Source organism: Dasypus novemcinctus, chromosome 5 (genome assembly GCF_030445035.2).
Source record: "Dasypus novemcinctus isolate mDasNov1 chromosome 5, mDasNov1.1.hap2, whole genome shotgun sequence".
Taxonomy (NCBI): Eukaryota; Metazoa; Chordata; class Mammalia; order Cingulata; family Dasypodidae; genus Dasypus; species Dasypus novemcinctus.
The window spans coordinates 44,433,989-44,459,457 of record NC_080677.1 but is presented as its reverse complement, the minus strand read 5'-3'; the positions used below and the strand labels follow the sequence as shown (position 1 = coordinate 44,459,457).

At 33.7% G+C, this 25,469-nt stretch overlaps 1 protein-coding gene across 2 annotated transcripts in view; it reads right to left on the bottom strand.

Moving 5' to 3' along the window:
• Positions 1 to 25,469, bottom strand: part of AGMO (alkylglycerol monooxygenase) — a 371,907-nt gene that overhangs the window by 156,832 nt on the left and 189,606 nt on the right. For both annotated transcript variants that reach the window (XM_058296924.2, XM_058296925.2), the window contains exons 6-12: positions 24,850 to 24,916; positions 21,936 to 22,001; positions 21,767 to 21,846; positions 19,021 to 19,155; positions 18,494 to 18,610; positions 7,624 to 7,706; positions 3,014 to 3,119 (exon numbers count right to left, since the gene is read on the bottom strand). In XM_058296924.2, the coding sequence (XP_058152907.1) occupies positions 3,014 to 3,119; positions 7,624 to 7,706; positions 18,494 to 18,610; positions 19,021 to 19,155; positions 21,767 to 21,846; positions 21,936 to 22,001; positions 24,850 to 24,916 (654 nt within the window). The remainder of the gene's footprint in view (positions 1 to 3,013; positions 3,120 to 7,623; positions 7,707 to 18,493; positions 18,611 to 19,020; positions 19,156 to 21,766; positions 21,847 to 21,935; positions 22,002 to 24,849; positions 24,917 to 25,469) is intronic.

The following is a 25,469-nucleotide window of genomic DNA, read 5'->3' as shown; positions in this document are numbered from 1 at the left end:
TAATTTACCATTATTTTAAATTACCATTAGTCTTTCAAAATACATTTGCAGGTAAATTGATAAGAATTTTGTTATAAACACATTTTTTAAAGTAATTTTTCTATAGTTCACCTATATTTTTCATCTTTTTCCTTGAGGTAGATGAGTCTTACTATTATTACATGGAAGGCAATATTGCAAGATAATTAAAAGCTTTGGCATCAGACTGTATGGATTTCATCTTGACTTGTTCACTTAGCTGTGTGAACTCAGACAAGATATTTACCCTCTCTGTACCTCAATATTCTCAAAAAAAAAAATAATACTAGTAACTATGTCTCGGTTTTGGTATGAGGATTAAATGGAATAATACAAGTAAGATATTCAGCACATAGTAAGAGCTCTATACATGTTAGCACTTATTAAACCTAATTATAGGCAAACGACTCAGGGCAGAGTCTAAGGTCATAGATGGAATGGATGGCAGACTAAGAATTCAAAATCACTGCTTTTATTTCAGCATCCTTGACAACCCTTCCTCCACCCCCCTCACAGGTACCAGTTGTTTCCAAACTTGACTTATGAATCTCTAAGCAAGCTAAGGAATTTTTTCAAAGGATCCTTAAACTCATGTAATAATGCTAATAATAATAATAGCACCTAACATTATTGAGTACCTAGCTTTTATTGAGCACATGTTAAGCACTTACTAAATTTTTAAAAAAATTACTTTATGTTCAAAATCCTATTAGATAATGGACATTATTATTTCCTTCTATTATAGAGAAAGAAACCAAGGCCAAGAGTAACTATCCAAGGACACACAGCTAGTAAGCTCCTGAGCTGGGACTTGAATTCAGGCAATGTAGCTTCAAAGTTTGTCTTAACCACTCATGATCCCTATTGATAAAGCATGTAAAAGGACTACATCTAACCTCTAAACTTCATCATGCTCAAAAGTTGAATGCACTACACTGTCCTCCATCAACCAATCATCAAAGAACCCCTAATGTGATGTGTTTTTGTAGAAATACATCTCTACATATTTAAAACCATGGCTAATTTAGAGAATCCACATTATCTTTTTGCTTCTAGAGCATTTAGGATAAACTTCTACACTCTTACCAAGAGTAGGTTCATTAAATGGAATTATTCTCTTTTATGACTATTATTAGAGTTTCTCCCCTTATTTACAATATGAAAATATTATTTCCTATTAAGTTTTTAGGGGGCATGGACATTTCTGAATTTCATTAAATATGTACAATTTATTCTTCTACTTATTTTGCTTTCACAATGTAATGTCAAGAAACAGAATATACACTCAATATGTAAATGCTATGTAATGTTCATTTAATTGTGGAATAGATTAGATCATACCCAAGGCTTGAAACTAAGATTTTATAGTTCATTTCAAAATTTATATAATATTATGAAATACATTCACATGGTTCAAAAACGTTAAAGATACCAAAAGACATAAGCTTAAGGAAGAAGCTTCCTTCTATTCCAGTCACCTAGTCACACATTTCACCTTCCTACAGGCAAACAATGTATTAGGTTCTTATTTATCTTTCCAGATATAATTACAATACATACAGAAAATCCATACACAAACTTATGTACATATATTTCTCCTCTTCTCATATATATATATATATATATATATGTGGTCCCTATAGGTACTAATGAGTTCTCTTGTTTATTTTATAGTTACATATTTTATTTTAAGAATTTACAGTAATTTATAAACAGTCCTCTATTAATGATCAATAGGTTGTTTTCCAATCTTATGCCATTATAGATAACAGTGCAATGAATAATCTTGCATCTACATCGATTCACATGTGTGAGCATATTTCTGTAGGATAAATTCCTAGAAGTGGAATTCTGGGTGGTATGGGTATTTTTAATTTTATGGTTTTCTCCAAATTGTCTTCCATAGAGGTGGTTCCAATTTATAATCATTACTAAATTATGAAACTGTCTACTTTAACATGTTTTTTCTATTGATGCTGATGGGAATGTTAGCGTTTAGGTTTCATGATTAAGGTTATACATACATTCTGGGGGTGTTGGCAGGTTATTCAGCACAACATTAAACAATATAACACTCAATTTAATAAAAAAGTGTCTATTAAAGCACTGACGATTTGAGCAAAGTTCTATTAACAGTTGTATAGGCTATGAAACAATAAATATATACTCAAAAGTTCAAAGTAGTTCTTGTAAGATAAGTTTTAACTCTCACATCAGAGCACATCTGTGGTAAATTGAATCATGTCCCTCACAAAGACATGTTCAAGTCTGAACTCCCAATCCTATCAGTAAGAACGTATTTGTGAATAGAACCTTCCCTGATCCTATTAAGATGGGGCCAAACTGTATCAGGGTTGACCTTATTCCAGTAGGAATGGATTCCTAAATATTGGCTTAACATAAAATGTTAAGCAAAGGAAATTTGGGCAAGGTAGTACAAGCTACAGGAGGAGACAGAGACAGATCGCCATGTGATAGAGGCAGAGATAGATTGCCAGGAAGCCACCACCAAGAGGCTTCAGACATCAGAGGAGGCACAGCCTGCCAAAACCTTGATCTTGGACTTATAACCACCAAACTGTGAGCTGATAGATTCCCGTTTAAGGCAACCAATTTCAGGTATTTTGCCACAGGAGCCCTGGCAAACTAAGACAGTATTGCAACATATTTTTTCAGTTATAGAAAAATCTCAATGATCTTATTTTTATGAAATTAGTTTCTTTTGTAGATAATTGACAAAACATCTTAATCACAATTTGTACAACTCTATGAGGTGAATGGTATCAATTTACATCGAGAGGCCAGAAACCTGAGGCTCAGCAATAACAACTGGCCAAAAGTGACGCAATAAATATTGGTAAGTAAGTGAAAAGGTAAAACATTTCCACAACTACTAGTCACAGAGGAAATAGACAGAACATCTTATTGAGTAAATGAATTAAATATGCTATTACTACATAATTCACATTGCAGCTACCTAAACCGAATGTCTTACCTCAAAAGCAAATGACAAGGAAGGGATGAAAGACTTCAAGTGACCAAATCGACAAAGCATCAGGAACACCAAGCAACGGAAAGTTTCCATAATAGCTGCCTGAGGTCTGAAATAAAATGTCATGAGCATGCATAAACCTCAGACCTGATCTTCTCATGTTTACAAGTTAAAATAGCGATAAACTTTTCTTTTAATTTTCAATAACTATGTGCTTTTAATATTTTTGAGGAATACATGCCTCTGAAGCTATACAAAAAGAGGCATTAAACCAAGAAAGAAAGGCATCTTTTAAAAGAAAACCCATTTTTTATCAATTTATTGCTTAGTTTGAGCATTGATAAGTTAGGGTTCTAGCAATCTTTCAGTTGACAAATAAAATATTAGACTACACATTTATCAAGGTTTAAAGTAAGTGAGAGTCTCTGCCCTCATCTAATACCTATATGCTTCGTTCCTTTAAACAATGACTTGTTGGAGTACTAATACAGTTAAATACTCTGAAATAATGAAGCAATTAATTCTGAAATACTGAAACATGAACTTTGTATGGTTATACCTTATGTTATATAGCATAAATATAGACCTTTCAATTATTTTCTGATGAGTATTTTCCATATATATGGTATCATTGAAGAAATTAAAACTTTAAAATATATGGAAGAGGCATGTTTATTATATATTTGAGGCAGAGTTGAGTGCTACACACAGATAAACTTTTTATAAATTGCTCTATAATGATAATACTCATAAGCTACTTTATCAGCTTAAAATTTAAATGATATTCATCTCACATTTGTTAGATAATTAAGTGGTTTATAAAGGACAAATAGTAATTGCTATGACAGATGAATTCAATATTCTTGAATTAATGTCATTATAATATGTGCTATTTAATTAATTTAGAATATAGAGGTATAGGAAAATATGAAGAAAATTCATAATTATTGAACTTAAAAAAATCTCTTCTGCAGTTTATTAATCATACCCATTTCTATAAAATTGAATATAATAACGGCTTTGTACAAAAAAGAGAACTCATTTATTCAAGCAATGTAAACTCAACCAAAACACTGCAATAGTAATAGTTTATGCTTTTGCTTGCATTCAAATAATGTGATTTTTTAAAAGTTCTTTTTCCTTGAGAAAATTATGTCATTACAGTAAAACGTTTAAAAAAATTGATATCTGGGTAATTTTTAATGATAAAAAATAAAATGAGATTTCTATTTTAAGGCACTTTTAATTTTTATTAATTCTGTTCTATGGTTTATTTTTTAACCTTTCCTATTGTGAAATTAAGCATACATCAGAGCAGAATAGAAAAGAAAAATATACATTTCAGTGATGTTCAACAAGTAAACAATCAGGTAACTATACCCAATATCAGCATCCCAAAGACCCTTCCTACCTCTTCTCAGTTCTTCCTTGTCCCAGAGGAAAGCACTACCCTGACTTTCATGTAACTAAACTCATTCTTGCTTGCTATTCTTTATATTTTTTTACCATTTTAGCATAAACTCCTAAAAACTATTTCAGTTTTGTTAATATTTTTGTTTTTATTTTTTATAAATAAAATTATATAGTATGGACTTTTTGTGTCTAGCATTTTTCAGTTATTAGTGAGATTCTACTACGATGTTCTTTGTCGCAGTTCTTTGTTCTTTTCACTGATGCAACTACTCCATTGCGTGAATACCCCAACATTTATGTCTCCATTCACCTGGTGAAGGACATTTGATTTTTTTTCTCAGTATTTATTATGAACAATGCTGCCTGAACATCCTTTTAAATGCTTTTTTGTTGGTATTTGTGGTTCTATTCCTGAGAGGGTAATTGCTGCTTTAAAATATGCAAATGCCCTAATTAAGTAAAAATGTCTAACAGGCTTTCAGAGCAGGTATCACAGTATAACCCTACCTCTTGCAATGTATAAACGTTGTATTTGTTTCATACTCTCGTCAACTCTTGGTATTATCAGTATTTTTAATTTTAGCCATTTAGGATAAAAATACTTCAGTAATTATAAACCTCATAAATAGATTCTCTTACTTTATGTCTTTACCTTTTATTCTCTTAATTATGTTTTTCTGAAGAACCGAATTTCTTAATATTTTTATAGTTTAATTTATCAAACTGTCCCTTTGTAATTAAGGATTTTCGTTTCCTATTTGTTACTTCCTCCAACTTCATAGAGATATGCTCTTATGCTATCTTCTGTAATCTTTATTGTTTTTTCCCTCACATTTGCATCTACAACTCTTACTCCCAGAATTAATTTTGTGTATGGTGTGAAATACTTGTCAAGTTTAATGTTTTTTATTCCCACGTGAGAATCTAATTTTTTCAAAACTGTTGATTGAAAATCCGGTTCCCAGAGCTCTGCAGGGTCATCTTTTTTTTTTCTACATTTTGCATTCTCATCCTTATGTTAATAGCATCCTTAATAACTATAGCGTATAGTAAGTTTCCGTATCCAGTAGTGTGATTCCTGCCTTTTTGTTTTTAAATATAAGACTGCATTATAAATATAAGTTGCTATGAGTTGCTCTTGTATTTCCATGTATATATTCAGAAAGATCTTGTCAAATACTACAAAGAAACTTTGTAATTTTAATGCAAGTTGTATTCATTATTTGAATAAATTGTGTGTAAATTGTAATCTTTACAATATTAATCATATCAATCCATGAATATGGGATATTGTTCCTCTTATTTAGAAATCCATTTTTTTTCTCATGATAATTTGAAAATTTTTAAGTTTTTTAAAAGCTTTGTACTACGTTTTTTCCAGCTATTTCATATAGTTGATGCTATTGTAAATAGTATTTTGTTTGTTAGTATAAAGAAAAGTAGTTGGTGATCTTTTCTCTAAGAATCTTGCTAAATTCATTTATTAATTTGAGTAATTTCTCTATACATTCTTTGAATTTTCTACCTATACTACTATTAACTCATTAGTTCCTTTCAAACTCTTAAGTCTTTTATTTTTTCTCTTTCCTTATTCTATTTCTTTCAGCACAGTGTTTGATAATAAGCATTTTTAGCTTGTCCCATTTCAAAGGGAAAGTTTTAACATTTCACTATGTCATGTAAAGCCTGCTATAGAAGTTTCTATAGATAAAATTCTTGTCCTATATTTTTACTGTAAATAGAATTATATGAATAAATGTTATTTTCAATGACACTTTAAGAACATCATTTCATTCTTTTTTGGCTTCCACTAATCTGGTTTGGAATGGCAAAAGTCTATCTCAGTATGAGTTCCTGAATAAGGCCAAAAATAATTTAGACTTTAAAAAATTATATGCAGTAAGAATAATTTATCATAGGATATATCATGGTAACATTATTACTTTATTTATTGAGCACATTTATTTATAGTTATAAAAACAAAATTCTCCCATAAAATATGAAACTGTACTATGTTATTGGCTAATTGCCAATTCTAGTAAAAGTATGTGGAATCAATAGAACTGTGATCTTTGAAGTCACAATTACAAGTGACTCAATGTGTACTTTACTTCTCATAAAGGAAATTTGGGATATAATTTAAAATAAAGGACAAAATCAACACAATGTTAAGATATGTGTGCCAGCAGCATCGTTCTAACAAATATTTAAAGAAATTGTATATTATAACTAGTTCCTTTAACCAGTAAATTCATTAGGACCTTCATGACACTCCAGAATCTGCTGCTATGCTAGGATACTAAGTAAGCACTCGTTGAGAAGGTAATATAGCATTCAATGTAAATTAAATGTATGTTTACTAGGTCTTGATATTTAAAAATTCCTGAAAGTATTAGTTACTGAACAACTGATGTTTTATAGTTTTTCACAAAGTTGTAATTTATGTAGTTGTTTTAATATGTGAGCTCTGGATTCATATATTTGGGTTTGTGTTCTGCTCTCTCTCTTACTATTTGAGTTTCAGGTTATTTAATCTCTTGGAGCCTCATTGTAAAACAGGCTTTATAGTAAAGTTTATCTCAGTGGGTTGTAAGACTTGGACTAATATAATCCATGGCACATTGTAACTAATTAATAACTATTATACTAACATTAATGGTTGATAAATATTAAGCAATAACAAATAAATATTTTGTGCCATAAAAGCCATTTTAAATTGTTGAAGTGAATGTGTTTTATGGACAAGGTGGTATTTAAAAAAGGATTCTTTAATAATATGTTTTTTGATGGTAAAGAACTTTTAGTATTCCTGTACACTGACAGTATGTTATCTAGTCAATGATAAAAGAAAACAAATTCAAATATGTTTCATATTTTGTTAAGTTTGTAGATATGTGGCTTTTGCCTTGTCAAATTAGTCATCTTTTACAGGTTTCACTAACATACTGGAAAAAATAAATTTCATTTTAAGCATTTAAATTTAGAAGTTATCTATATATTTAAATCTGGTAATCTGTTGCTGTGTTTCATTTTAAGTGAAGGTATAAAATTATAGTTTCAAATTTTTAAATAGCAAATGCTTCAGTGAATATAAAAATTTCTCATTTAGGTAAAAAACTACATTGGATACAATACTGATATTTTACCAGTCTGTGGAAAAATTTTTAAATTGAGTAAAAAAAAAGCATTTCATTGCTTGCCTTTGATCCATATGAAATCCAACAGAAGTCAATGTCAGGATAATGAAGCAAATCCTCAGAAGGATAGTGACCTGTGATAGTGCCTGTCAAACAAACATATACCAATGGAGCATTATCAGAAGGAGCATTAGGATTTAAAGCTGACAAGGAAGATTTCATTTCATATTATAGCATTTGTTGCTGACCCTTTTCAAAACAGTTGACTATCCAGAGGACATTTTGGCTTTCCTAATGTCATTTAGTTGCCTTGTTGGAAACTTGGTTAATGAATTACACAATTCCAAAATAATGTTTGACTTAAATAGTTCTGTCCAAAAATTCCTCTTTAAAGTTTGGATTTTATAATTCTTTGAAGCAATATGCCCTCATATAGGAAGAAACACATTTTAATGAATAAGTATCAGATCCCACTAGCCATTCTTAATATCACCAATTCATTGTGATTTCAAACCCATACCTTCTGGATTACTGGCAGCCATAAAATATTTAATGGAGAATGTGTTTATGAGTGAAAACACATATATGAAAGAAATCATACAAATATATGCCCACCTATTCAATGAAATATATATACTCATATGTACATATCAAAAGTTATATTTTGAATGTCATAAAAATTATATATTTCCTAATGTGGGGATTAAAAACTAATTATGGCATTTTGTTTATATGTCAAAATTTAATAATAAAGTTTTTTGACCTTTTACTTTCTAACTATTGCACTACATGATTCTTCTTGATTCCTAGCAACCATGTAGGGTAGGTATCATTAGGCCTCCTTTATATATCAAAAAAAAAAAAAAAAAAAGTCAAACAAACTGGAAATCAGAGGATTAAGTAACTTTTCCACATCACACAACCTATAAATGATGTCTCTGAAGTTCAAAATAGGCCTACCTGACCCAGAAGTTTGACAATGGCATATCACCTCGGAACAATAGACTTCAAGGGGCTAGTGGCAGAGTAAGCAGTCAGGGTTTAGAGGCATGTGAATACAGCTTGACATTGAAAGTGGATTGGCAAAGCAAGTACCTTGTACCTCAAGAGTCAATTGAGACAAGATTTTGCAAAAAAACCCCATGTCAATATTGACATATTCTTTTAATTTTCCAAAATTTAAGAACTCTCTAGGTGGCTCCTATTGCAATATACAAAAAGGGAATGAGTTTAATGAGTATTTCATAGAATTTTAAATAAGAAAAAATAAATACATCAAAAGTGAAACTATATTGACTAAAATGTATTGAATGTAAAGATGAGAAACATTGACATGATATGTAGTGAGTTTCTACCAGTATTTATGAGAAAAAGCAAAAACAAGTAGCATTTTAATAATTTCAACTAAATACTGAAAGATTATGTATGTTACAGTCATATTATAAACTCTACATTAAAAAGTCAATATACACTAGCCAAGAGATTGTAACATGGACAAAGTTTACCCTCCTGTCAGAAACAACCAAAAAACCAAGAACAAAATTGGTTTTCAATACATTGAACACCAGTCAACAAAGGACAGTGATCCCAGAGAGGAAATAGAAATGAAGTAGGCCCTGTAATTGCCCCAGCCTACCTTGAATTTCCAGGCTGCAGCAAGAAAGAGAGAGGGAGCCCAGGGAGACTGGTGACCTCCCAAAGCTGAAGATATGGAGCTGTGATTTTGAGAGACCAAGGTACTTATTGCATAAGAAAGTGTACCAGAGAAGAGAGAGCTGCACAGTGAACTCTAGAAATTGGCAGTGGTTGTACCTGGAGCATTCAGGGAGATCAGTTTATGCAAGTTAGGAAACTACCTGAAAGAAAAATATTAGTGCTGAGTGCTCATGCAATCTCGGAAAGAGTGCCTGTTCCCACCAGTCAGCCTGGAAAACCTCATGATTCTCTGGGCATTGAGTAGAGAACATGGAAGGGTCTTGCCTCAGTAGTGGGGAATAAGTCCAAGACTGAGCAAAGTCAGGACTGAAAGGTCCCACAAGACTTGCTGGAAGATACTCATTTGACAGGGTATTGTTCTTTGATGTTCAATAAAACTATATCTGGAGCCAATGAAACCACTCTGAATTATAAGTATTTTGCTTCAAGTTTTCACTGAAATCAGTACACCAAATATCTCTATATTTTTTATAGGAAATGTGTTTTTTTTATTAAGGAGTAAAAGGAAATAGGAGCTACATATATATTAGTTATTTCCCAGAATACAATAGAATGAAGGAAAATTAAAAGACAGTTTCAGAAATATATACTTCTTTTCCATGAGTATATTTCTTTATTAATATGTATGTATATTTTTGAAGATACTTAGGTTACATAAATGTTACATAAAAAATATGGGGGATTTCCATATGTACCACTCCCTATCCACACACATTTTCCCACATTAAGAACATCCTTCATGAGTGTGGTACATTTGTTGTAATTGATGAACACATTTTGGAGAATTGCCACAAAGCTTGGATTATGGTTTACATTGCAATTTACACTCTCTCCCACACAACTCTGTAAGTTTTGACAAGATACACAAAGGCCTGTATCTGTTATTGCAATGTCATTCAGGACAATTCCCAAGCCCCAAAATGCCTCTATATTACACCTATTTTTCCCTTTCCCTTCCCTCAGAACCTCCAGTGGCCACTGCCTCCACTTCAATGATAAATAAAAGTTCTTCCATTTCTAGAATTGTAGTAAGTCTATAGTCAAATACTGGTAAGTTTATTCTAGTTCATCATTCATTCCACAATTCTGAGGATTCTGGGATGGTAATGCCCACTCCACCTCTACCTGAGAAGGAGTTTAAATCCCATGGGGCAGAATGGATGGGACTATCTTGCTCGCAGTTGCAGACACTCTCTGTTCCTTGAGATGTTCATTGTCCATCATCATCTCCCTGTTAGTTGTCCTGGGTGAGTCCAATGAACTGGAGAGTAGGTGCTGCAACTCTGTTGAGATTCAGGTCTCAACTGGTACATGGAGAGCCCAAAGATTTAAGTCTCTTGGACATAAACCTATCAACTCTAGTATTAACTATAGGTTCAAATAAAGGAGCAGAAGAGCTGAGTCGAACTCTGTCACACTGGGTGACATAAATTCCAAAGTAGGACCCAATGGCAGGGTGCCAAAATCCTGAGGTGTCTGCCCTTCCTAAAGTATCTGGATGTCTCCAGAGCCCTCAGGAGTCCTGCTATTTGAGGCAATATTTACTTTGGCAGTCAATGAAATCCTGCTGAGACATGTATTAGTGTGACCTCTGGAATGACCTCCTGACTCACTTTGAAGTCTCTTAGCCAGATAAACTCATTTTTTATTTTCCCCTTTTCCCCTTTTGGTCAAGGTCTTTTTCCAGTTGCATTGTTAGTTGGTGCTTGGTAGTAATCCCTTGGTGCCAGGGAGGCTCATCCCTGGGAGTCATGTCCTACACTGAGGGGAAGGTAATGCATTTATATGCTGTGTTTGGCTTAGAGAGAGGCCACATTTGACGAACAATGAGGCTCTCAGGAGGTAACTCTTAGGCACCTTATAATACTAAGCTAAATTTCGACTTTCAAGTAAAGGTTCATAAGTACAGTCATTAATATCAAGGGCCCATCAGTGGTCCATGCTCCTTCACTAGTCACTGCCCCTGTACTCAGGGGATTCTTGCTGTCCCACTGGAGAATGTGGCAGAGCTCTCCAGCATAAGAATTCAATATTTTTTCTGTTATTGTGTGAATCTCCATCCACCATGACAATGCCTCATGAATTATTGAACACATTCATATGCCTTATAGGTATGCCCCAGGTGAACCTCTTCCCATGTTCCCCCATCACTGACACCCCACACCAATGATCCTCCCCTGCCACAATTGTAACCCTTCTGTGATCCAAAACTTCTTCAAAAATGAAGCAAGGGGGAACACAGGTGGCTCAAGTGATTGAGCAACTCATTCCCACATGGGAGGTCCTGGGTTCAGTTCCAGTTCCTCCTAAAGAGAAGATGAGCAGACACAGAGAGTGCACAATGAATGGACAAAGAGAGTAGAAACAGAGAGCAGATAAGTGCAAACAATGGAGACGAAGAAATAAATAAAGTGAAGCTTTTAAGAAAAACTGAAACCAACAAAATAACTAAATGCAATCAACTAGAAAATGAAATAACAATGACAATTTTAAAAATAACAAAGTACAAAAGATTTGAAAATAAATTTGAAATAATAAAAAAATAAAATAAAATAAAAAATTTTTGACATGTCTTTTATCATTGTAAGATGTTATCTTATTTATACAGTGACATTTTCTCCCATTTATTCTCCCAGTGTCTTCAAAGAAGCTTTAGGTTACAGAAAAGTCATGTACAGAATATAGGGGATTCCTATATACCCAACAGCTTCTCCCTTTTCCTTTTTCCCCTATTAATAACATTTTACATGTGTATGGTAACTTTGTTACAACTGATGTACAAATATTGAAGCATCACTACCAACCATAGCTAACAATTTACCTTATGGTTTATATTTGGACCATACACTTATAAATTTTAATGAAATTTAAAATGGCCTGTATCCATCATTGCAAGATCATGTAGAACACTTCCATCACCCCAAAAATGCCCCCATGTTCTATTATATTTCTTTTTCTACCTTCCTTGGGGAACCACAGCAACCATCGAGTTTCACCCCTTGAAGATCAAGATATAGTCACTTGCAACAACACTGAGGGCTTGACATACCGACCTGTCCTCTCCTATTAGGCACTACCTATGCTCTCAAGAGACCCCTGCCCCTCTATTTGAGAAGGTAGTGACTCCCAGGATGGGAGTCCAACACCTTCCCACTCATTATGTGAGTCTCCACCCACTGATACAACACACTATGACAAGATGAACACTCTTGAAACTACAATGTTGGGAATGTTGTTTTGGTAATTATGGCAGTGGAGGGTTTCTGGTTTAGGATGTTAGATGTGGGGGGCATGCAGGATGGCGTGACCTGAGGCAGGCTTCTAGGGAGTGTGTGAGTGTACAAGAATTATATCTAATAAGGATACAAACCTTATTTCTAATAAAGAAATATGATTTCTAAGAACTATGTATTTTGATTTTGGGTTTCCAAAACTGAATTTAGATGTTTATTTTTTGCATGTATTTAATAAATCAAAATGAGATCTCAATTCAAATTACAAGAAATGTATGCTTGTTTTTTTTTGTTATATTAAAAGAGCTGTCTGATGTGCAAATGGAGGGACAGGACTAATGATATAAAGATATATATTTAATTTCACAATTATTATTTTCATTATTTGATCTAAATCACAAATGTGTAATTTTCTACTTTGTTATTTTATTTCAATGTAGTACATAAAAATTATATTTTTCATAGTAAACAATGATCACTTTTCTAAATTTCTGAAGCTATAGTTATTAGATAGGAAGCTATTGCTAATACCCCACCATTACTAAGCATTTATTCCATTTATTTTATGACTTCCCATTATAATTGATGCTCATTTTGGTTTACATTTCTTTTTCTCATATTACTTCAGTTACCACCTAAAACGTTTAGGAAATTAAATGAAATCCCAATGGCCACACTAGAGAGCAACAGTACACACTGGCTATTAATTTGAGGGGTTTCATATTGTAGGGTCTGTGCTAGATCTAATTTGTGCAAATGACAATCAATGCTATGAGAGTACATCTAAGTATGTTGATTTTTTCAAAGGGTCTCTTAAAACATGTTAACATAATAACATTAGTTTCAAATTGTAGTGCCCAGAGTGTTTTGAAGAGTATAGCATCAAAGAGATTCGAACTGTAAAAATCTGTTTCCAAATCTGTACTGGGTATATACACATGCCCGAACTTGAAATATATCATCAAATAATCTGTGTAAAAACATATTTGTTGTTAACATTAGGATACACTCTACAAAACCTTGTTAAATATTCAAACTGTTTTATGTGTGTTTGCTATTTAAAAGGAGAGTGCTGCCTTTTCAGTTTTACTTTGAAAACATGCTAGTACAGTCCATATTAGCATTTCAAACGTGTACTTATGATATCACCCCATGAAGTAGACCCTGCAGCTGAGGAATTAATTTCCCAGGCATTACTAAACCAAGATCAACATGAAAGTCTGTGGGGTCATATCACTAAACTAAGCATGATATATTTAAATGTATGCATTGCTAGTTTCCCTAAGAAAGGAATGTGCTTTTACACCTTTGTGGTGGACATCATATTGCTTTTTTGACTCTCAAAGTTATTTATACAGAGTTTGCACACGTAAAACAAGTAAGTATTTATCTACTTTGGTATATGCATAAACAGAAATGACTGTGAGACCACAGCAGGGTCCTCAATTACAAGTCAGCCACAACTTTTCTATGTGATTATTGGCTGCAATGAATCTGGAAAAAAAATATTGCTGTTGGATTTTAATGTCTTTATATGCTTTTAAAAATCCCTGAGACTAAAAACTCACTATAGAATTCTGCAAATAAGCAACCTTTCTTCCTAGACATCCAGCATGTTTTTAGGGAAGATAATAGTGTGGGAAAAAAGCAAATGCTTCTTTCAAAATTAGTGTCAGGAATGAAGTTGTCTCCAAATCTACTTTCAGTTGGAAAAGGGTTTCAACACTTAATATTTTTTTTGTCAATATATCTACATCAATTTTTCATAAAGAATTTTTATGGAAATTTTTAAATCTTGTGAAAACCATGCTCTTAGACATGTATGTTAAGTCATATCTTTTACTATACAAGTTGTCTAGGCTACATTTTTACTCACTCACAGATACCCTGACATTCAAATCTCTTGATGAATTAAATTAAAGCTTTCTATTTCAAAATCAAAACTGGGGTTCACATAACTTAAAATGTGTAAATTTCCATTTTCAACTCTATTAATTAAATTTATTTAGAGATTTTATTTTGTACAATAAAAAATCAATAAATATAAAATGTACTCAACTTTGATCAGTATTTTCAGAGTTAGACACTTAGATGTAGCTGACCTAGCTTTTCTTTTGACCTCAATCAATGAGATAAACTCTATTAATGCATCCACATTCTAGTTAAATTTTTGGTGAACAAATTAAGATAAGTTATTAAGCAATCAGATTATCGGTGACGGATAATTTTTCAATACTTGGGGAGATGATTAAGCAACTAATTAAGCTTAACCAATTATGGTACCTTGATGCCTACATGTGCACTGCTTAGAGCAGCGCATCATGCTATTTTTATGAAAAACTTTCTCCTGAAATAAACTCTTGAGTTTAAATTTTGTCTCTTTTGGGGTAAAGTTAAACAAATCTGTTGCAATGTGGAATTGGTTTCATCATTACTTGAAGCATATATATGAAAGAACAAACCATAAGGGAGCATTTTTCCAAATTATGTTCTCAAGATATTTCTGGTCACATCTCTCCCTGGTTCTTATTTCCACCCCACAAAATGGAAAGTGGAATTGAAATAATAGTTTTCTGCTACAATAAGGAAGTCTATTTCATGTTTCCCTGTAGTTTTTGTTTTTAATAGTGGGTAGACAAAAAACATGTGTGAGGTTGTCTATGCAAAATTGGAGTCACTATATGTATTAATATACGGTGGTTACTAACTTTAAATGCAAAAACACAAATAAATATGTACAACATCATCACTAAAGTCTTTAAATAATGTTAAAAATTGATACAGCTTTTAAAAATATATTATCCCATAATCTATAAAAACTTTCTGTAAACTGTTTCATTTAGAAGAACACACTGTTGCATACATTATTGGTTTCCCACTCTGGAACTATCATGCATTTCTTATGTATTAATACTACCCTTATTTTGTCCAGGTATGGGGTAGGAATGTGCTCAGAGGGGAACCCTCTCTTATCCTGGGGGCATGAATCATGCTTGCTATAATTCATTCATGGTTAATTCATGAGTTGGTGCTAGTTACTGGCTTATCATGGACATGTGAGTTAATTTTGAAAAATGAGACATGAATGGAAGTGCTGGGGAGAATTCTGGGAATTTTTGCATTCAGTATATAAACCATGTGGAACATATGGAATTGTTACAGAAGAATTGTTATATTGAGAATATTATAGCAGTATCTAATTATTGGAAATAATCCCATAGGATTGATTCCCATATTGGTATCTAATAAAAATAATCCCATAGGGTTTATTTACAATAATCCTATAGCTGATCCATTTTTTGCACATATTATTAATTGATTTCTATTACTTTGTGGATGAATGAATGCCTGTCGATAGTTACTCTTGTTCTTTAAAAAAAGGTAATGTAGTTTGCTGAATTGACTGTCCATTTATTCTATTTGTATTCATTTACGTTTTTTTCTGGATGCTTGCTTCATATTATTGTTTAGACTTTTACACAGTATTCTTCATGTTTGGAGATAATTTTTATGTCATATTTTTATCTATTCTTTTAGCACTGTGTAATGGAAAACATTCTTAGCTCAAACTTTTTTTTAATGTTAATATTTTTTAAAATACTATTAAAAAAAGATACTTAGATTACACAAAATGTTACACACAAATATATAAGGGATTCCTATATGTTCCAATCCCCACACCTCCCACCCCTCCCCACATTAATAACTTCTTTCATTAGTATGTTACATTCATTGCAATTGATGAACACATTTGGAGCATTGCCATTAAGACTGGATTATAGTTTACATTGTAGTTTACACTCTTTCCCACTCAATTCTGCAGGTTATGGCAGGATATATAATCTTTTGTTTGCAGTTGTAGACTCTCTCAGTTCATTGGTATGGAGTTTGTCTATCCTTACCTCCTTGTTAGTTTTCCTGGGTGAGTCCCTTGAACTGGAGAGTAGGTGTTGCAACTCTGCTGAAGCTCAGGGCCCAGCTGGCACATGGACAGCCCAAAGATTCAAGTCTCTTGGACATATACCTACCAACTACAGCACCAACTCTAGGTTCAAATAGAAGTGACAGAAGAGGCACATGTAGAGAAGTCACAACTGAGTCCACTTCCACCACATTCAGGAGCACAAACTCCAAAGTAGGGCCCACTGGCAAGCACCAAATTCCAGAGCTATCTGCCATGACCATAGGACCTGGGTGTCTCCAGAGCCCTCAGAACCCCCACTATTTGGGGTAGTATCTATTTTGACAGTTTATGAGATCTTGCTGAGAAGCACATAAATGTAACCTCTGGGATGACCTCCAACTCACTCTGAAGTCTCTTAGCCATATAAACTCATCTGTCTTTACCTTTCCCCCTTTTATTCAAGATCTTTTTCCAGTTGCTAGTTGGTGCTTGGTAGTAATCCCTCGGTGCCAGGGATGCTCATCCCCAGGAGTCATGTCTCATGCTGAGGGAAGGTAGTGCTTTTATATACTGAGTTTGGCTTAGAGAGAGGCCACATTGCTCAATTTTTTTAATTTACTAATTCCTTCTTCAGTTGTCCTTAAATTGCTATTTAAGTTAGAGTTCCTCAGGATATATAATGGCCTGTATCTGTCATTGCAATGTCATTCAGGACAATTCCAAATCCTGAAAATGCCCCCATATTACACTTCTTTCTTCCTCTCCCTGCCTGCAGGACCTCAAGTGGTCACTGTCTCCCCATCAATGGTGGAATTACTTCCATTGCTAGAATCACAGTAAGTCTATAGTAGAATGCCAGTAAGTCCACGCTAGTCCATATTTTATTCCCCAATTCTGAGGATTCTAGGATGGTGATGCCCACTCCAACTCTAATTGAGAAGGGGCCTCGATACCATATGGCTGATGGATGGGACTCTCTTGCTTCCTCATCTCAGTTATTATATTTATGTTTTCTAGAAGTTCAATTTAATTATTTTCCAAATGTGCCTCATCATTTTTGATGGTTATTTTTTCTTGATTCTTGATGTGTTCTTAATTTCTTTTGTTTCATCTTCTGTTTTTTCAAACATACTAAATTTACTTATTTATAGTTTGCTTATATTAATTTATAATATCTGCTGTCTTTGAGGGTTTAATTCTGTTTTTTTTTTTTCTGATGCATGTTTTGTGGTTTTTAACTTCAAGTTCGTAAAGACTGAGACTTCACCTGTGAAAATACTGAGAGACTTGGGTTGAATGATGTTGTTCTAGGCATAATGTGAACATGCTTCTCTTAGACAATTAAGACATAAACTAAGACCACGTCAAACTTTTGTTAGCTTTCCCCCCATTTCCTCAAAGCCAAGTCCAGAATAGGTAAGTTTCTTCCACATGCTTTTGTTTTTCTGTTTTCTTTTGTTTTTCTGTTTTCCTTTTCCCTCACTTTCACTGAGGGGTTTTCCTTTTTATTGCAGTTGTTTTATTTGAGGTCTTTTATCTGACTTCCCACTTATGAAGATTCAGTTTTGTCTCTTTGATATCTTGACCAACAAGGATTATCAGATGCCCTGGGACAGCTGTCAAGATTAGCACTAAGTAACTCATATATGAAGTAAACCTTACGTTGAAAACTCCTGAAAGTCATTCTACCAGGGTATTCTCTAAATGAAGTTATATATTTTGAAATTGATATAAGTTATGCTTTCTCTAACACATTTAATTCTGAATTCTGGATTACACTTATTGTGAGTGTTGTGCAATTTATTTCTGGCAAATAATTTCAAATATATTAATATCATTTAGGTCAATACCATACCATTGATGAACATTCTATATAGCAATGCTTTGGATATAATTAATTCATTTACATTTAGTAGCCTGGAAGAATTAATTTACCCATGTAATTGCAGATATTTACAAAATTAAAGTAGAAAATTACAGAGGAGAATAGAGCACAGTCATAATTTGGGAGCGTGTTTTCATTTTCTAATCAAGCAACAGATAATTTTCTTATACAACATTGTACATAAACATCACTTACAGGTTTATCTGCAAAGGTGTCTTCATAAAATACTAGCATCAGAGCAAACTGTACAATTCCATATATCTTTAATAGTTGAGATGCTGAAGATGAGAAGGCCACTTCTTTCCCAGTGACCTAGGTATACAAGAAAGAAGCCATTCCTTTATTTTGCTCCCTGGCCTATTCTTCTTATTGAAATTCATACTAAGTGAGGAAGAGTCATGCACAAATAAATGAAAAATTTTGATATTATTTTTTTTTCTTAAAAATGATTCTAATATTCATTATTTGGATAGGAAAAGGTCTAAAAGTTAGGAGTCTTCTTTTTCATGGATGAAGAATATGGTTCTGATTTAGCCTGCCTTGAAGAGTAATGTATGAATTGATTCAGCAATATGTACTGATGATAAAAATGGTGAAAATGAATAGACTGGAGCTTTCCCCACATGCAAATACGCCTTGAATTAGCATGAAGGCAGCCTATATGTAGACTGGCTGTAAACCTGATAATCCTCACTATAACCAATCCCGTGAACTCTATTTACCTCTGGGATTTCTTCACTCAGTCCAAGTCTTGGTTTACCAGGACCCCATCCTGGTCCTTTAACTATGACAGAAAACTTATTGAAGAATCCAGGTGTGGTCCAGAATGTAGTCCAAATGTTAAATAAATGGTGAAACTAGGAAGAACAAAAATAAAGTTTATTTACAAAAAGACTAACTCAGAACTAAAAGGATTAAGCACAAATAATTAAGTGTTTTATTTTATTGTTTGGGTTATAATATATATATATAGAGAGAATATATGTTTTGTATTAGATTAATGTATATTAATATGCAATTGCATTCCAAATAAAAATAAATTAATGGAGAAAGATGTTTTGGCTCTCTCAGAATTTTTGCTTTCGCTGGTATTTTCACTGTCTCCTGGATAATTTAAACTGCTAGGAATATGAAAATGTTTTCAAGATTTGCTCTATGTATTGCAATAAGGAATTTGAAGCAATTAAGATCAATGTAGGAGCTGGCAGAAGAGATTTTTAAGAAAATATTACATGGAAACTTATTCTGGGTCTTTGCAATAAAAATACAGAAAAGTTATATGTAAATTGAAAACTGGCTGCAATTTTATTTCCATGATTCTACACAAATCCCTAAGAAAAACATGGTAATATTTTAAAATAAGGAGTACTTGGTTGCTTATTTGTTCCCAAATGCCCTAAAACTCCTGAATTCCAAACGAGAGCAAAATGGATGGTCTATGCCCAAGACTAAAAGAGGGAAAATTCCATCCACAGGGACCATCCTAAGTTGATTTTGATATCTCTGAAGGTAGATGATAAATTTAGCTGTATAAAAGGTACACAAATGAAAGTATATTCTTTTGTAGGTTTGGGAGTTCCTAAGTATCACATTTCTGATCATTTAAGTGAGCATAGAGAAGACTAACCCTTAGTCACACTCTGACAATTACTATGATAAAGGAAATGTTTAGCTGGGGGTAGAGGCCTGTAAAATTAAATTTATTAATAACACAGATCCAGCAGCAGCCCATAAATATCTATGATAGTCTGAATATTGTGCCTATCCAAATCCTAATCATCCAAATATTTGTGCAGCTCATGTTTTACAAAGTTTCCACTCTCTTATTCTATCTCAAACATGAACTCCTTTTTCCTCAGCAATACTGTAGACTCCCAACGGCTTGCTAATCAAATAATCCTCCATGAATCAGCAGCTTCAGCATCACCTGGGAGCTTCTTAGAAACACAAAATCTTACACCAGACCTCAGATCTACTGAACAGAATCTTTAACAAGATCCTCCAGTGATTCACATGCACATTAAATCTGAAAAGCACTATCCTGGAGGACAATGGCTGAATTGTCTATTTCCTTTTTGAATCTCCACATATGGAGACAAGGCCTACATAGAGTAAAAAAACGAGGAGCTCTCAATATATTATTTCTAAGCTGTTTTTTTGATTCTACAAAGTTTGTGATTAAGAATGTACCCTGAAACATTTATGCTGGTATTCCCCTGAGGTATATATCATGTTCTTAGTAATTCCAAACCAAGATATACTCATAAAGAGAGAGACATTCCATGTGGTTGAGAAGAAAAAAGAGAAGAAAGATAACCATCTTTTCTCTGTTTTGAGGTATGTGGACATAAAAATGCCTTTCACTTTCAAAGTGAAGATCATTTATGAAGACCTTTTATACAGAGGCAGCGCAGTGTAAGGGTTAGCAGGAGTTAAGCAAGTCTTGGGCTTGGGCTGCAACCCACCTGAGTGAAGTTTGCAGCTGACAGGCTGTGTGACCTTAGGTGAATTATTTGAATTCTGGGAAACTTAGTTTCATTCACTAAAAAAGGGGGACAAAATGAGTCACTACCTCATAAGGTTTTAATAATGGTTGGATCAGATATTTTGTGCTGAGCTCCTAGGATTTCCCTGCATGTAGAAAGAGTTCAATAAATGTCATTATTTCACTATCTCAATTTTCTGAGAAAATATGAAGAAGCAGTTTTGCAAAACAGAACCAACATAAACCTCTAATTCCCTCACTTACTGAACACCAAAACCAGTCCCTTGTACAGGGTTGTTGTTGACAGACCTCTTCAGCTCTTCAAGCATTCTTCTTTTTTTATTCTCGTTTACTAGACACCAACCCCAGGAGTATTTGTGGTGGTCTAACATTGACGGACCTGAGCTTCACTGACATTCCTCATTTCTCTAGTGCCAACCGTGGGAGGCCAGTGAACAACAGATACCACATGTCTAACAGAAAGCGGGTCCAGTCCAATAAGTCTCTGCAGGTGAGGTAATGTACAGGCCTAACCAATCCATAATAGCTCCTGACATGTAGGTCTGAGAAGAATAGGGCAAAGGCTCAGCCTGAATTTCTAACCAGAGACAGTCAGCCTTGAAGAAATATTTTTCTTACTGTGGGATCAAACTAAATTATGCGTTTTACTACTACTCCTTCTGAATACATGAATCTATATCAAGTCTATTCTGAGAAAGAATATGTTTGCTAAAGAGCCACTTCTATTTTATTTTTTTCACTCTATATTTTAAAAGTTTTATCATGAGTTCTTTTTAAACATATTTTACCTAATTTGGTTCAAGCCTTTGAGTGCCAGGATTATTTCCAAATTCTCTTATATTAAAAATAAATAAACTTCAGGATGGCATAATGTACTTCTGCCTTCCAAGAACTGACTTTTCTCTTACTATGAAATTTATGCATTGATAAAAATTCAGAAAGAATAAAATCAATAATATTACCTGCACTTTGAATGGTTCAAATGTATTAATGGGATGTGTTAAACCATACACGATTTTTTCATTCTCTGCCTCAAATGTTCCTGAAAAATAAACAGTAAGGGTATTATCTTAGACTTTCTGTGAATAGAGGAGCTAATTTAATATTTTGATTTTCATACTTTGTACTTACCAAAAATTCTATCCCATAAAATAAGAGTGCCACCATAATTTTTATCTATGCAATAACGGTTTCTACCTAAGAGACAAAATAATCAACAAGAAAAGACTTTTAAAAATAATCATGCTGTGTTGAAACATCTCTGTCTTATATTTTAAAATGCATTCATAAAACTAAGACTTCGGCAACAGAATGATTTTCTGGGAATGTCTTCTCCCTAACAACACTGAATTTCATTTACTAGTAAATTTGGTTTTCTTTTCATTTGTTTTTTAGCTAACTTTACTAAAAAGAGTAAAGATTCTCTTAAAATTATTGTTTTTCCTCAGAATTTTCCAGTTTATTTCAAACTCTGGGATAAATCTAAATAATTCTTTTTCAGGAATAACAAAGAGTAATAATTAAAAAATAAAGGGTGCCCTCCAAAAAGGAAAAGAGGAAATAAGATTTTAAAAATAATGCATTAGCACTTTTTAAAAAAGTTAGTATTGATTATTACCTCTTCTCCTTTTCTCTACATCTATTCCCAAAAGAAAATTCTCTATTTAAAGCAAGACTATTTATTTAACCAAAAAAGACCTAAATGAAGATCAAATTACCCTGCGTTAGTTTTATAAACTCATGATATATATGATGTTTTCCTTACTCCAAAATATTCAGATTGCAATTTAAATAATGTAAAAGGCTGGGCATGGTTTCTTTATAATAAATATCAGTAGTGTTAGGCTGAGAAACATGGATGTAAAGCAGATGAGAAAGAATGTGGTCTGGTGAAGCCAAATGGAGGAAATGAGCAACAGTTTCATTTTAGATGGGGACTTGTTCTTCTCTACTCTTTAAGTTTCCTTTCATAGGGCGGGAACCCAAAGAGTAGAAAGAACGTTCTTGGCCTCTTTACCCTCTCACTAACTCTTCTCTGCAGGAGAATGACTGTTGAGTTTGGAAGAGGAAGCTGAGCATGTACTGTCCCACCCTGTTCTCTCCTCTTTTGAGGACTCTGTGCATCTGCTCTGCTCCATGGCCTGGAGAAAAGGGATCTGCTGCCCCTTTTGGTGAGGAAGTCCTACAGTGCTGCAGGGTTGCCTGTGATGCGGTGCTAATTCTAAAGTTCAGATTGAGGACACTTACTTGCCTTCAGATAAAAGGGCAATCTTCTCAGTTTTATGCATAGTACAGGTGATTTTTGTTCTCCATTTACCTAATTCTTTTTTTTTTTTTAAAGATTTATTTTTATTTATTTAATTCCCCTCCCCCCCGGTTGTCTGTTCTCTGTGTCTATTTGCTGCGTCTTGTTTCTCTGTCCGCCTCTGTTGTCGTTGTCGTCAGCGGCACGGGAAGTGTGGGCGGCGCCATTCCTCGGCAGGCTGCTCCCTCCTTCGCGCTGGGCAGCTCTCCTTATGGGTGCACTCCTTGCGCGTGGGGCTCCCCTACGCGGGGGACACCCCTGTGTAGCAGGGCACTCCTTGCGCGCATCAGCACTGCGCATGGGCCAGCTCCACACGGGTCAAGGAGGCCCGGGGCTTGAACCGCGGACCTCCCATGTGGTAGACAGACGCCCTAACCACTGGGCCAAAGTCCGTTTCCTACCTAATTCTTATTTCTCAACTAGTTCTAGACTTTGGTAGAAAAAAGGATTATATTTATTGCACTCTCAAAACCTCTAAAATTTGGTTCACTGGACTAAAAAATGTGAGAATAAGGGAATAAAATTTTCACAACAAAAAAGAATATGGAAGAGTATGGAAGGACTTTTGGTGGGGTCAAAATGCGATTTTGAAGCTTAAGTAAAGGTATTTTGACCTTAGAAGTTTGTAAGTACCTATGTTGGGCCATGAGTCTGTTTTTGTTTCTTCAGTTGTGCAGCTTTTTGCTTCATTTCATTTTGTGCTTTAAGCAAACATTTTTGTAATGCTTAAAATATACATTGCACACATGCAGAAAAGGGAACAAATCAAAATTGTACAACTTCATGTATTTTTACAAAGTGAGCATCCAGAGTCATCATCCAAATCAAGAAATGAAACATAACCAGCCCTCCCAAAGCTTTCTTTGTTTCCATTCCCAAACCTTACCCTACCAAATGGAACCTATATTCTGACTCTGTAACCATAGATTAGTTTTGCTTGTTCTGGAAATTATAAAATGGAACAATATAATATCTATTCTGTTATTATTGGCTTCCTTCTTTCAACATTCTTTGTGAAATTTATTTATGACACTGCATTTAGTACTCATTTAAGCTTTTTCATTGCTAAATAATTCCCTACTAAATGAGTAGCCTATAATTTGTTTTATTGCAAATGAACATTTGAATTATTTTTCTTTCCTAGTACAAAAAATTTTGACATGTACATTCTTATACAGGTCTTTTGGTATACAAATGTACTTGTTTTTGTTAATATTTATCCTGGAGTCTTTAAACCTTAAGCACTAGCTACATAGATTTTTTTCTTGTCAGGCAAATGCAGTTTATATTGAATTTGTTCACAGAATGTAGGCAGCAAAGTATGGTGTTGTCTATTAGGCTTTTTTTAAATCCCAACAATTTTCAAGATCAGAAGTGTTCTGACTCCTGGCTTTAGATAGGAATGACACTTATCACTGGGGTCAAAGCATCGTTTTCAATAGGCTCCTTCAAGATGCAAAGCCTATAGCCCCTCAGCTGTTTAACTCATTTTCTACAACTAAGTTGAGACTCAGGTAAAAGGGAAAATCCAAAACCCAGACAGAGGAAATTTTTTTGTTGGTTTTATTTTCTCCAGTCCATGCTTGGGAAATGAAGCTTGTCCAGGTACAAAGGAAGAAACTATGCCTCTGGTCATGGAATGTGCTATGTGGGGTAATTGTGATGAAATGAAGTCATGCAAAATAATAAAAGACATTTAAAGAAAAAAAGAAGGAAAGAAAGAAGAAACAGCTTCCTTACCATGATGGACCCTATGATGGCTGGGAGTATTAAGAATTAATTCCAAAGGACCAAGGTTATTGATGACCTGTTTAAAACAAACAAAAAAATATTTTTATATATAGTTATCATTTAATGCATATGTAATATGCAAATACTAACTTTCAAACACCGCTTGGTCTGTTAAGAGATATTGCAAGTTTAGTGTTAATATCATTGAGTGGGAAAAAGCTTCTGGAGCTTCTATAAATACAAGAAATTGAAAACTCTGCTCTGAGCTGCTGTATATTAGAGCTAACTTCTTCAGTTTAGTTCCCAGATCCTCCACTTGTTATTGTGTGACTTTGGGAAAATAACTTAACCTTTTATAACTCAACTTCCTCAACTCTAAAATGGAAACAATAATAGTATCTACATAATAAGATTGTTGCAAGGATCAGGTAGGTTGCTATCTTTATATACTACCATTGCCAAGGCATATTTCTCTTAGGCTTCATGTCATTTTATGTTTTCTGCCTTTTAATTATAACTTGGATTATTCACACTGGCAGAGCATCTATGGGAGGGAGAATACAGTGTTACCAGAGTTTCCTGGCATTGGTTGCACCTTATAATCAGCCATGCAGCAAAAACCTAATGTC